The following is a 14,957-nucleotide window of genomic DNA, read 5'->3' as shown; positions in this document are numbered from 1 at the left end:
ATTTATACAGACATCATGTGACAGATCATGTGACATTTTGCTTGCACACAGGTGGCTCTTAATAAACCAATTATATGACTTATGAAGTGAATTGATTGGAGCAGCTCTTATTTAGGGGTTTCATACAAAAGGGGGTGAATACATATGCACACTCCAGATTTCTGTTTTTTCATCTTAATTATTGTTTGTGTCACAATAATAAACAATGTGCACCTTTAAAGTTGTAGGCATGTTGTGTAAATCAAATAGTGCTAACCGTCCAAAAATCCATTTTAATTCCAGCTTTTAATGCGACAAAACAGGAGAAACACCAAGGGGGATGAATACTTTTGCAAGACTTTGTAAATTTATTTTAAATCTCAGAGAAGGTTTTTCCTTGTTTCTTTTTTTCTCATAACTAAGAAAGTATGTGGACTTTTGGACTTGTGTGTATTGGTTCAACGTAAATATTTTGTGAAGTGTAGATCAATTAGTTGATTTGATAAAAGCATCTCAAATGAGAAGGAAAGCGTGAGCAGGTGTCTCAGGAGGAAATTCTGATTGCTGATGGTGATTATTCATTTGTAATATTTCTGGTGATTTTTTTTTTCTCCCTATTGTAATCAGATCATGTTTGGATACTGAATGAGATTAATATTTCCACAGAGCAGCGATTATCACACATTGTTCCGGATCGGTGGGACGGCTGCTTGTAAGCGTGGAGAGAGGGTGGTCTTGGGCAAATACCTAGGACAAAGCCACGGCTTCCACCACCTCTTCACCACACAGGTGAAAATTAATAGTAACACACACCTCGATACTAATGCTAGACTCAGTACAACAGTATCACTGAATAAGGGGAAAGAGATGGAAAATTCAGGAATGTCAGAAGTAATTTTGATGGACATAATTGTTAAGCATTGAAATCTGGGGGGAGTTTAATTATGAAAAATTATTGAAAAAGCATTGATCCAACTACAGATTCAAAGATATGTAGTGGTCACACATCTATCAGATGATGTGTATTACTTACAAATAGTTTATGGTTGGCACTGTTTTTCTCTCTTAGTTCTCTGCATACCTCCTGGATGAGCGAATGCCTTGTGTGCCTGCCCTGAAGTGGGAGCACATGATGGAGACTCCTCCATGTTTTGCCCATGTTTTGCCAGCTGTAAGCCAAAGCAGCACCTCCAAAATCCTGCTGGGAGCACAGAGAGCGCAGGAGACCATGTTGTTGCAGTACTCAGGTCGGGGGATACGCGCATAAATGTGCATGCAAGTGTAAAACAAAAAGCGACATTTGCTTTTTTAAGTAGCCTGAATGGGGGGGTTTTACACCATTTTGAAGTCAGACTGGATTGCCCTATCTGCCAGTTTTAATGCCTTTACTAATGCAAGCTCCCAGGATCCAAAACTTAGCCCAAACCACCAATAGCAGGGCAGTGTCAATTGCTGGGTTTCACGTGACGTCACATCTACCTCATTAGTTATTCAAAACTTAAGCTGGCGGTCTACCAAAGCTCAGTCGACAAAGCGTTTGTACGGAGAAGGTGTATTGCTTGCATGAAAAATGCCTTACGCTTGCGTTGTTTTAGGTTGTTCGAATCGATCAAACCGTGAAGCTGATAAGTTTCTTCAGGGTTCCCTGTGAACTAATAAAGGGCGAACGAACACAGGATTTCACAAAGACGCCGAGAAAGGTGGCTTTTGAACCTCTCACTGAAATCGAAGGGAGCAGAGTCAAAGCATGCTCGATTTTGCAGTGATCAAAAAAAGTATTTCCCTCTCAGCTACGTCTTTAGTGTTTTCCAAGTACTTTTCTTGCTATGTGATGTTATTTTATGGTACTTTTTTTTTTTTTTTTTAGTCACAAAGCACTGAAGTCCCCAGCTGTTTCTTTGTTTCCTCCTCACAAAGTCCATATGCATGAAGGTCGCGACAAAATTCTTCCCCAACCATACAGTTACAGTGCGCCGTGATCACTTCTCCGTCTTGTTTAACTAAGATCCAGGACTTTCAAGGGGTTTCTGATGATTGTTTTACGTGAGAGATAAGAGCCAACACAAGTGAGAATCAAGTGAACAGTTTGTTTACACTTCAACTTGCAGCGCTTCATTGTAAAGACGCAAACGAAAAGCTTAAAAAAACCATACTTACACGGGCAAAAACGATACAGGATTCATTCGGCAGCAACTTGATAGCGAGGTCCTTTACCCAGCCACATATAAAAAAAAGTTGCAAGCCTCCATACTCTTCCACGCTTTCATCTGTTTTGCGGTGTAGAAGGATGTCTGCAACACCAGATAGTTGGAGATGTCGGGGAACTCGACTGAAGGGTCGTTTTCGAGATCGTATGCCAAATCCTTCTTTCCCAGACTGTAGGGGTCGATTCCACTGCACATAACAATCTTCTGAATATATCTAAAGCGAGCAGTGGCTTCTAGATTAAGAGCATACTCTAAGTTATCGCTAGTTGTTTGTACTAAGGCAGTTGTTTAGACCACCAGCTATTTCACTTCTGGTAAAACCACTAGGAAAAGTCACGTGACTGAAACCCAGCAATAGACTGCATCCCTGGATGCCAGTAACAAAGTCGTCTTATTCGTTTGCAAAATAACCATGGTTCTTTTACTTTAAAGTCAAACAAAACCTAAAAATAAACGCTGTTTGCTGATCAAGGTAAGTGCCCTGATGTGCCATGCACACATTTAAATAAAAAATAAAATTTTATAACAATTTATCCATTTTAAAAGATATTATATTGCTAAAACTAGGCTTACGTTGACGTAAACATTTGCACTGAAACCGGATATCTGCCTGTGACGTAACCAGCTCACCAACACGCCATTTACCTTTGTTACACAGAGCCATCAAATAAAGGCTTCTAATCTTGAAAAAAAAAAAAAAGATCCCCAGGCGCCACTGCGCTCTCTCTCTGTGTTCACTGCGTCAGATAGGTTGAATGCAAAGAAAGAACTTCACTGTGCTGTAATGTATATGTGAGAGGCTTGTAATTCTAAAAATCTAATCACAAATTGTCTGTAACCATGGGATTTTTTTTTTATTATATATATATATATATATATATATATATATATATATATATATATATATATATATATATATAAATTTTTTTTTTTTAACTGGCAACAACACCCACAAATCAACAGACTTCACTTTTATGAAGTATAATTCTCAGTTAGATCGTGTGTGTTCACTGCTTCAACGATTGGGCTTATTTTTACACCCAAACACTTGACACCTCAGGCATGTTCAGAGTTGTTTACAACAATTTAGAAGCGATGTATCCACAAGATCCGCTAGCCTCGGTAAGTCATGTAGCTGTAAGTGAGGTCACGATTTGTATTCGGAGCGTGATATTTGAGCCTCGGAGAGAGTAAGATGTCAGCGCCCAGGGACATTGTTTTAAAATAAAATCTGTACACAGTTTACAGGTACAAATATGCACAAGTGAACACTCAAACATGTCTTGTTGTATGGATGTTATCTGTCAGTGTAAAGGAGTTTATTTTGGAGTTTTGTTAATATTAAAGTAACTTGACTCGTGAGCAAACTATACAACTTGGTGACGGAGCAGAAAGGAAGTGAGCGTCTTTGTGCTCATTGCTCGCAGAACTGAAGTATAGTTCACTTTATGCTCATATTTAATGACCGTTCCCCCTTTTTCATGTTTACATAATGTAGATTACTTAAGCTCCATAGGATGTTTCTGTAAAGCCTAGGTAAGATACACTGTACAGCCAAAGGTTTACGGACACCTGACCACCACCCCCACCCATATGTGGGCTTTGCCCTGAACTGTTGCCACGAAGTCAGAAGCATAAATTGGATAGGATGTCTTTGTATACTGTAGCATTATAATTTCCCTTCACTGGAACTAAAGTGGTTGAGCCCAAACCTGTTCCAGTATGACAATGCCCCTGTGCACAAAGCAAACTCCAAGAAGACATGATTTGTCAAAGTTGGAGTGGAAGAATTTGAGTGGCCCATCAGAGCCCTGATGTCAACCCCAGTGAATTTTGCATTGAACTGGAATGCTAACTACCTGCCAGGCCTTCTTGCCCGAGATCAGTGCCTGATCGCGCTAATGCTCTTAACAGCTGAATGGCCAAATCTCCAGCCATGCTCCAAAATCTAGTAGAAAGTCTTCCCTTGCTCTTTTCCTAGCAGCAAAGAAGGACTAAATCTGGAATGGGATTCAACACGCACATGTGTGTTATTGTCAGGTGTCCAAAAACATTTGGCTATATACAGTGGCATGCAAAAGTTTGGGCACCCTTGCTGAAAATGTCTGTTACTGTGAATAGTTAAGTGAGCAGAAGATGATCTGATCACCAAAAGGCATAAGGGTAAAGATGACACATTTCTTTAATATTTTCCACAAGATTACATTTTTATTTCCATCATTTACAGGTGTAAAATACCAAAAAATGAAAAGGACCTGAAGCAAAAGTTTGGGCACCCTGCATGGTTAGTACCTAGTAACACCCCCTTTGGCAAGTATCACAGCTTGTAAACACTTTTTGTAGCCAGCTAATAATCTTTCAGTTCTTACCTGGGGGATTTTCGTGCATTTGTCCTTGCAAAAGGCTTCCAGTTCTACAAGTTTCTTGGGCTGTCTTGCATGCACTGCTCTTTTGAGATCTATCCACAGATTTTCAATGATGTTTAGGTCAGGGGACTGTGAGGGCCAGGGTAAAACCTTCAGCTTGTGCCTCTTGAGGTATTCCATTGTAGATTTTGAGGTGTGTTTTGGATCATCGTCTTATCGTAGGACCCATCCTCTTTTTAACTTCAACTTTTTTTACAGATGGTGTGATGTTTGCTTCCAGAGTTCGAATCCATGCTTCCCTCGACCAATGAAATGTGCCCTGTGCCGCTGGCTGCAACACAACCCCAAAGCATGATCGATCCACACCCATGCTTCAGAGTTGGAGAGGTGTTCTTTTCCTGGAATTTGGCACCCTTTTTTCTCCAAACGTACCTTTGCACATTGCGGCCAAAAAGTTCTATTTTGATTTCATCAGTCCACAGGGCTTGTTTCCAAAATGCATCAGGCTTATTTAGATGTTCATTTGCAAACTTCAGACGCTGAATTTTGTGGCTAGGACGCAGGAAAGGTTTTCTTCTGATGACTCTCTCATGAAGGTCATATTTGTTCAGGTGTCGCTGCATAGTAGAACAGTGCACCACCACTCCAGGGTCTGCTAAATCTTTCTGAAGGTCTTTTGCAGTCAAAACAGGGGTTTTATTTGCCTTTCTAGCAATCCAACGAGAAGTTCTTTCAGAAAATTTTCTTCATCTTCCAGACCTCACCTTGATCGCCACTGTTTCTGTTAACTGCCATTTCTTAACATTACGATCTGAGGAAACAGCTACCTGAAAACACTTTGCTACGTCCTTGTAGTCTTCTCCTGCTTTGTGAGCATCAATTATTTTAGAATGCGAGGCAGTTGCTAGAGGAGCCCATGGCTGTTGATTTTAAGGACAAGTTTGAGGAGTTAGAGAATTTATACAGCTTTGAAATCTGCATCATCGGACACTTCCTAACGAAGAATTTGAAGAAGCCACAGTTCAATAAGCTAATTAAGGTCTGGAACCTTGGTAAAAGTTTACCTGAGAACTCAAATGTATTGGGGTGCCCAAACTTTTTCGCATGGTGTTCCTTTGCTTTTTTCACTCCTCCAGTTGTACAAAACAAAAAGAATACACACACCTTGCATAAAACGCTGAAAAGAAATATCTCGTCTTTACCTTTATGCCTTTTGGTGATCAGTTCATCTTCTGCTCACTTAACTATTCACAGTAACAGACATTTTCAGCAAGGGTGCCCAAACTTTTGCATGCCACTGTAGTCCAGCTGCCGAGTAAAGAGCATGCAGTAAAAATGTATACTGGCAATTGATGCAGTGCTTATTTTTGCTGGATTAAAATATTGTATAGAGACACTCCAGTATTGTCTTGGAATTTTAATTTTGTGTCCTTCCATCTCTACGTAATAGGCTATGAGCACTAGCTGAATTGTGCGTCCCAGTCAGTAGAAGAGTGGGCTGCAGTTAACAGGAAGTCGTGATACATAACCTCTGATACTTCTAGAATTATTACCCGACAGGATTGATGCTGTTAAGCGAGAATGGAGCTGTAAAGTATGAGAGGAATTTCTTTTGTATGTGAAGCTTATGGCACCGAAGTAGCTCACTGTAGGGTTTTGTTTGTTTTAAATAAAGGTGGAAGAGAATGGGCCTGCCAAGCAGACGGCCCAATTCAGAAACTCAGCAGTCCGTGTGAGAGCCTGAAGATTCGGCAGCTACCACACAGACAGCACAAAACAAAAGCAAGGTTGGCCACACATGCTGCAGGTGAATATTGGGTTTCATATTTTGCACAATCACACCAGTTACTTTAATAGGAACATCAACTAAGTTATTGCTGTTATCCAATCAGCCAATCATGTTGCAGCAGCACAGTGTGTAAAATCCTGCAGATACAGGTTCACATCAAATGTTCACATCAAATATCAGAATGGGACTTATCGGAATATCAGAATCTCTGTGACTTAGCGTGGCATGGTTGTTGGTACTAGATGTTGACACAGAATGGTGCGAAAAACAAAACACACACAAAAAAAACACTTGGTGAGCAACAGTTCTTTGGGTGGAAACATCTTGTTGATAAGAGAGGTTAAAGGAAAATGGCCAGATTGGTCTGAGCTGTCAGGAAGGATGCAGTAACTCAATCACTCTTTACAACCGTGGTAAGCAGAAAAGCATCTCGGCATGCACAACACAATGAACCTTGAGGTGGATAGGCTACAAGAGCAAAAGACCATGTTGGGTTCTATTCCTGTCAGCCGAGAACAGGAATCTGAGGCTGTCATGAGCACAAATTCACTTTTTCAGTCTTAAACTGTCCAGTTTTGGTAATTCTTTGTGTTTTGGGGCACCATTTTGTGTAAACTCTAGAGGGGGGGGGTGAGAGAATCCCAGATCATCAGCAATTTCTGAAATGCTCAAACCAGGCTTTCTGATACCAACAATCATGTCACAATCAAAGTCAGAGATGACAGTCAGAAATTCTACACAAACGTTCTAGTGCCAACTAAACAAGTGACAGAATACCACATTGTTACTTCAGCAGAATATTATAAAGTATCTTGCAAAAGTATTCATCCCCCTTGGTGTTTGTCCTGTTTTGTTGCATTACAAACTGGAATTAAAATGGATTTTTTGGGGAGTTAGCACTATTTAATTTACACATGCCTACAAGTTTAAAGGTGCAAATTGTTTATTATTGTGACACATGCAATAATTAAGATGAAAAGACTAAAATCTGGAGTGTGCATATGTATTCACCCCCTTTCGTATGAAACCCCTAAATAAGAGCTGCTCCAAACAATTCACTTCATAAGTCTCACAATTAGTTGATTAAGAGCCACCTGTGTGCAAATCAAAGTGTCACATGATCTGTCACATGATGTCTGTATAAACCAACCTGTTCTGGAAGGACCCTGACTCTGCAACACTACTAAGCAAGCAACATGAAAACCAAAGAGCCTCCAAACAGGTCAGAGACAAAGTTGTGGAGAAGTATAGATCAGGGTTGGGTTATAAAAAATATCCCAAACTTTGAATATCCCAGGGAGCACCATTAAATCCATTATAGCAAAATGGAAAGAATATGGCACCACTACAAACCTGACGAGAAGGCCGCCCACCAAAACTCACAGACCGGGCAAGGAGGACATTAATCAGAGGTGCAACAAAGACACCAAAGATAACACTGAAGGAGCTCCAAAGATCCATAGCGGAGATGGGAGTATCTGTCCATTGGACCACTTTAAGCCGTACACTCCACAGAGCGGGGCTTTATGGAAGAGTGGTCAGAAAAAGTCATTGCTTAAGAAAACACGTTTGGAGTTTGCCCAACAGAATGTGGCAGACTCCCCAAACACATGGAAGAATATTCTCTGGTCAAATGAGACAAAAATTGATCTTTTTAGCCATCATGGGAAATGCCATGTGTGGCGCAAACCCGACACCCTGAGAACACCATTCCTACAGTGAAGCATGGTGGTGGCAGCATCATGCTGTGGGGATGATTTTCATCTGCAGGGGCAGGAAAGCTGGTCAGGACTGAAGAAAAGATGGATGGCACTAAATTCAGGGCAATTCTGGAGGGAAACCCGTTTGAGACTGGGATGAAGGTTCATGTTCCAGCAGGACAATGACCCTAAACATACTGTTAAAGCTACACTGGAGTGGTGTAAAGGGAAACAGTTAAATGTCTTGGAATGGCCGAGTCAAAGCCCAGACCTCAATCCAACTGAGAATCTGTGGCATAACTTGAAGATTGCTGTACACCAACGCAACCTATCTAACTTGAAGGAGTTGTAGCAGTTTTGCCTTGAGCAATGAATGGACAAAAATCCCAGTGGCTAGATGTGCTAAGCTAATGGAGACATACCCCAAGAGACTTGCAGTAAAAGTTGGCTCAACAAAGTATTGACTTGGGGGGGATACTTATGCACACTCCAGATTTCTGTTTTTTCATCTCGGGGCTCGAAATTCGCGGTGTTCCAGTCGCTCGAGGCGACTTAATTTGTCATTTGGCGGGTAATTCCTGTCACTAGCCAGCCCGGCTGGCTAGTTGAAAATAAAAAAATATATATGAAGCGAAGATTCAGACACACCGTCAACTAAAGCCACCACATATTAAGCATATGCCGTGTCTGTGTTAATCGATGTGTTTATCGGCAGGACGGAAAATACCAAAGAATTCCGAATCATATCGTGTACGAGTCAGGCTGTCGGTTTTTTCACTACTGCGCATGCATATAACGCATCTCATCGAATATCGCAGTAATCACGTGTAGTGTTGGACCAGGTGGGTGGAGCACAGAAGCACGGCAGGCCAGAACGGAGTTCTCAATGAACTATTTATTGCTAGCTTTTCAGCCTTTTATCACTTCCCAGCCGCGCATGTGTGCGCTCCTCTCCTTTTAAAGGGCGCGGTCATTGGGGAAGATACACAAACAGGTTAATCCCGATCAGGTGCAATGATTCCACCACTTACTTTCCCTGACTCCGCCCTCCATTCACAGACTGACGCTTGGCCACGCCCCTGCTGCCACATCACATTATCAAATTCAATAGATGTAGCCACATTATCGCCCATTTAAACACGTGTTTTTGTTGTTGTTTACATCTGCCAAAGCTACGTTGCGATGTGGAATTTTCTGAAAGGTGTACAGAAACCGTCAGATGGGGACAAAGTGACCTCGGTCTGAAGAGGAGAAACGACAAAGGACTTATAAGCAAACGTGGGAGCAGGGTAGGCCTTGACTGCGATGCGATTTTTATGGAATAATTAATTTTTTTTTCAAGTTGATTCCTAGTCGATATGAAGCTCCTAATGCTTTCTCTCTCATAAATGGTTAAATACAGAAAGGATGTTGGACATATTTTGGGTGCTGTAGTCATGATAGTAAGTATATTTGCTTTCAATACTCGTACACCAAGTTGCCAAGTTTTCCAATATATTATTATTTGTTGATATTATGTTATGGTGCTCTGTGGTGTTCTCATTTATGTATTTAACAACAGTATCAAAATACTTGGGTCTTGAAACAAATGCACATTAGTCATGAACAATAATAACTACTCTCTTTTGCGTTATTTTTGACAGAAGTAAAATTCATACATGAACAAATTTTGGCTAGTTGATTTTCTGTTTGGCTAGTTACTTTGGAAGGTAACTAGTCCGGCTGGCTGGTGGGGGGAAAAAAAAAAAAGAACTTCGAGCCCTGCATCTTAATTGATTGTGTCACAATAAAACAACAATTTGGACCTTTAAAGCTGTAGGCATGTTGTGTAAATCAAATGGTGCTAACCACCCAAAAATCCATTTTAATTCCAGCTTGTAATATGACAAAACAGGACAAACACCAAGGGGGGATGAATATTTTTGCAAGACACTGTACTATCAACAAACAGCCAAGGAAAACAAGCCGAGCTGACAAAGTACAACTAGATAGAGAAAAATACAACCACAACGGCAAACACAGAGCCTAATCTAGGGCGCATAATACGCGTTTTTTATCTGTCTGTCGCACATCCACTTTTTGGGCGCGAGAGTGATATCGCGTATCTATTCATTTTGTCGCGCATTTATAAGTAGAGAGCGTGTAGTCGTGTTTTACTGAATCTTGTGCGTATCAATTTGTCAGCACCCGCTAGCAAGCACTGCGGTAAATACAGCGTTGTTTACACACCAATCGGAAAATATCGGAAAGGACCGAAGTATTCCAAATGGTTTATTTAGCGGGTAAAACAGTTTTGTGAACTATTATATCATTGGTCACTGAACCAGAAGACAGTGTATCTCAACCAATCATGTGAAGTGTTTTAAAAATACCCAAAAGCATATGGCATATCGTTCTGTCTCATCCAAACATAACATTCAGAGCCTCCAGGATTTCGCGATTTGCAACATCAACGTGAATTCAGGGCGGTGTTGCAATTCTATCCAATCACCGCAACTTTCCCGCAAATTTGACCAATCGTTGGCGTCGTCTTGCAGTGACGTCGACAAACTACCTTCCGCCTTACTTCCGTGTATACGTTCAAGAGAAGCAGCATGTGCGCAGTGTTGCCAGATTGGGCGGTTTTAAGTGCATTTTGGCAGGTTTTGAACATATTTAGACTGGAAAACGTCAGCAGTATCTGGCAACATTGCATGAATAGGCTTAAATTCTGTTACTGAAAGTGTGTTATGTTTACAGTGAAGCACTGTGTGCACTTTTTTTTTTTACTTAATGGATGCCAACATTTTTGCCAAAATGGTATTTTATTTTCCATTGTTTAGACAGCTTCAGTATCATACTGTGAGATTCTGTTCAAATTGTTTTTTTTTCTTCTATGAAGCCTGAGCCATTTATTTTATTAGTTTATAATTAATGTTTAATTTAGTCTTCAGGAGAGACTGGCTGCACACAGTACTAGTATTAATAGGTTTTTTTTTTCTTACATGAAAGCTGAGGCATTTATATTATATTTGAAGGTAACTTCATGTTGTGCTGTGAGGTTCTATGCACTTTAACTTTTGAACCAACAGGTGCATTTGGATAAGTAAAGCCTATTTTTCTCCTGGTAATCTTACACGTTATACATGATTGCTAGGTGGTTTTTTTTTTTAGTAATTTGTTTAATTTTTCTTGTTGAAAGTTCAATTTAGTATTATGTTAATGATATTCTAAAAGTAAAGATTAATAAAACTGTTCTGTTTATAGATGTACTCTTGAAAATATCTACCAATGTATTACTTATCTTTCTGTCCCCACTAACTGGAACAAATGAGGGATATTTTTACCCATGTTAATATTTTCTGTCCCGTTTCTACAACTAGTGAGGGATCTGTCCCCTATTTTCAAATTCCAAGATTAGGCTCTGAAACACCAAGTCATCATGACTAGGCTAGACAGTACACAGCCAGGGTTGGTCAAGACCGCTGCGTGACTACACAGTGGGCAGGGAAGCAGTGGAGAGGTGTGCTAGGGCCTGGCATCTGACAGAGCAAAGTTTTAGATGCAGAATGTGCATTGCAGAAGAACATTTTTATAAGTTTTTGAAATGACAAAATCTTGCATCCAGCAGCTTTACAGTCTGTAAAACAACACTTAAAGATTTTTAGCACCTATAAGCAATATCAGACGAGTGGGAAATGGCGTTTTGCTGCACGTCAGCAAGGCACCTGATTATCTTTTACCTGTGGCAGCAACAAACCGAGTTATAATTCCATTAACTCAAATGTAGTGATGCATCATGTTTTCCAAGCAGACTCGCAATATCCCAGAGCACTTATTTGAGAATCACCATATGTTATGGTGGTCAATCTGGTTAGTTGCATAATTGTCAAGTGTTGCTTTAGATTGCGAGACTGTCCTTTGGACTTGGTGTACTCTTGGCAGTTAAAACCACTGTGTTCACATGCAGTGCTTTGCCATTTCAGGTTTATGTGAGCATAGTGTACAAATAATGTGAAGTTTCTGATGTTCTCATTATGTCTCAGTATCATCTCGTAAAATGTAATTTTGCTTATATCTGCAGATATTCTGTAGAACATTGATCTCAGCTCTCCAAATATGACAGTTGAAGTATTTGGGTCCCCCCCCCCATTTTCTCCCTAATTTTGCTTACTTGGTCATTGTTTTGGTCTCGGTCTGTGTTTTACAGGGCGGAGTTAATGCACAGGTGCTGCTAGTCACTTGATGGCAGTACCTGGTGCTTTAAAGGAGAACTGAAGGCAATCTTTTTTTTTTTCTTTTTTTTTTTAATCATCAAAAGTCTATCTCATTTTATTAAATATAGGAATGCATTTTCGATAGGCATTTTGTCACTGCTATAGCAAGTTATGAGTGTTTGAAATATGCTATGTAATATATCAGTCCATATGTCAAAGCAACGACCGTAAACGAGATTCGTTGAGACCTGTGCGAGACCTCGTGGGATGGAAGTAAAATGTACAGCGGAAATCAAAGTGGCCAGCATCTGCCAGCATTGTCAAAAGATGCGCGCACCCTCTTTTGAATGCTGATGTAATCAAGCCGGAAGTTTTGTTTGTTTTGATAGCAATCAGGAAAGTTTGGAAAAAAGTAGGCAGTGATCGTCATTTAAACTCGTTTTTGTGCAATATTTCGTTTGGGAAAACAGTTTTCAAAATGGCAGCGCTGACACTTCATGTTTCGAAGTCTTGTAAAGCTCGCACGGATAACAGGGATGAGAATTTTCCGCGGATCCGCGGAATTCCGAATTTTTCCCGCTGAAAATGTCATTTTTGTGAAACGTGTAAATCCGTTGAGAAAATTTCGGGGTGTGTGTGTGTGTGTGTGTGTGTGTGTGTGTGTGTGTGTGTGTGTATGGTTAACGATCTGTGGTCACCTTATAACGCAGACAACCCGAGTCTCCCGGAAGTTCCGGGAGTCTCCCGCATATTGATAGCGGCTCCCTGATGCCCGCAAATTGGAGAATATCTCCCGGAATCTAGAGCAAGCGAGCAAGAGCGTGCACGCGAAACATTGTCTACCTTGTGCATCTTAGAATGTGCGCAATGACGGAGTGCGAGAGAGAGACTGTGTGTGTGCCTGTTCATGGAGCGCATGCTAGACAAAGAGCATCCTGATTGGGTTACTCAGCAAAATAAGCCAATCAGCTTTCAGTGTGGGTGGGCTTTTATCCCTTTTATTGAGGACCGACGTTTTCAGTTGAGTCAGTGCAGCCTACAGGATCGGCATGGCAGAGAGAGCGCGCGCGCGCCAAAAAACGAAAATACAAAACCCACTTCAGCTCAGATTACACAAAAGAATCTCCCTGTCTAATAAGGGTAAAAAATAATGAGAGTTTTGCGCGATGTACTGTTTGCAACAGTGATTTCAGCATTGCCCATGGTGGCTTAAATGATTTGTAAAGGACATGTTGAGGTGAGGAGTGTCAGTTCATGTGCATTATATTTAGGTCTACAACAGGCTGTCATGAAAAGACCAAACTTACTGAAGATTTCTGTAAAGTAACAATGTATGAATATACATCACATATATCAAATACACGTCATGTATAAGTGTGTATCTTTTATAAATGAGGTTAGCTTATCTAATGTAGCATGTTGGGGAGAATCGTATCTATATTTCTGATAAAATTTTACGTATGATACTGTGTATAACTCTCCTACTTATTGCTCATTTCATAGGGGGACGGGGGGAATTGCTGGTGTGTGCCGCACAGGAGCGTCTGCCCACATTTTTTAGGCCGAGATGAACTTGGTTTTTGATTTTTAAAAAAATTTCCAATATGTAATGCCAATTGTACATGCCTGTTCTTTAATTCAAAATTGCCATTTTGATCTTCAGATTGACCATATGGTATATGTATTACATTACACAGCATCCTGTCCAGATAAAACCTAGTTAGTACACACAACAGTTGAAAGGGAAGTGATGTTGAATGTTGCCTGCTTAATATGCAAGACCTCCTGCTACCATGATAACGTCAGAAGAAAGCTTAAGAGAATTATGATAGAACTTTTTTCTGGTTTGCACTTCATTTTAAAGGATTAGAGTATTCAAAGACATGAATAGCTAAAATGTAGAAAGATAATACTGTAGAGCTCGTTTATATTAAAAGGTGCATTGATTTGATTTTTTTTTTTAAATCATCAAATGTGAATTGATTAAAAACAAGTCTCTTGTCCCATATTAATCATTTTCACCTGGTAGTCCACCAAGAAGGGGAATTTATTTCCAAATAAATTGCAACTTTTTGATGATAAAATTAATGGTTTTGGGGTAAAAAAAAAAAAATAGGCAAAAATCATTAGCTCCCGCCCCCTGGGCCCCCACCGGGGCTGTGCCAGGGAAATCAATAAATCAAACGGGATAAAGAACTGTTTCCGATGGGCATGGCTCGATAGTAGTGTTACCATGCAGATAGGGACACAAACTGTGACGACGTGCCTGACGGAACATATCCGAAAAGTGGACGTGCCGGGAAAGGTTCTGTGTATTCTGTGCTCAGATATGATCAATTATGGAAACAGAGGAGCTAGCAACGTCCAGGAGCACATCAAAACAAAAAAGCACAAAGGTACATTTTACTTAAAGATAGAGTCAGGAGGATTCTAATGTATTGTTACGGTTACCTCCATTATCGCTCACGATATATGTTATCTTAAAGTTTATAAACGTTTTAAACCATCATTGAATTTGAAAACATTCATTCTCATATATATAAATAAAAGGCGCACCCCCCTTTGAAACCCCCCCTTGCACGTTTTGCGTGTGTTATGTCTGCCCTTGGCAGACATTTCAGAGTTGTTGTGTTTTTTTTTTTTAAATGTCCCATTCTCATCCCTGGGATAAGCGACACCTGTCGTGGACCAAACGAACTAAATTCAACATGGCTAAAAAC

The 14,957-nt window shown here is 40.3% G+C and overlaps 1 protein-coding gene across 6 annotated transcripts in view; it reads left to right on the top strand.

Annotated features, from left to right (window-relative positions):
* Positions 1-14,957, top strand: part of taf1c (TATA-box binding protein associated factor, RNA polymerase I subunit C) — a 92,033-nt gene that overhangs the window by 57,414 nt on the left and 19,662 nt on the right. For all 6 annotated transcript variants that reach the window (XR_009655717.1, XM_060935707.1, XM_060935708.1 and 3 more), the window contains 3 exons: positions 646-768; positions 1,049-1,226; positions 6,228-6,359. Coding sequence is in view for 5 of the 6 variants with exons in the window: in XM_060935707.1 (XP_060791690.1) it covers positions 646-768; positions 1,049-1,226; positions 6,228-6,359 (433 nt within the window). In the remaining variant the exon portion in view is untranslated. The remainder of the gene's footprint in view (positions 1-645; positions 769-1,048; positions 1,227-6,227; positions 6,360-14,957) is intronic.

The sequence above is a fragment of the Neoarius graeffei genome, chromosome 12, assembly GCF_027579695.1.
Source record: "Neoarius graeffei isolate fNeoGra1 chromosome 12, fNeoGra1.pri, whole genome shotgun sequence".
Classification (NCBI taxonomy): domain Eukaryota; kingdom Metazoa; phylum Chordata; class Actinopteri; order Siluriformes; family Ariidae; genus Neoarius; species Neoarius graeffei.
The sequence above is the reverse complement of the archived record's forward strand: the minus strand, read 5'-3'. Positions and strand labels throughout refer to the sequence as shown.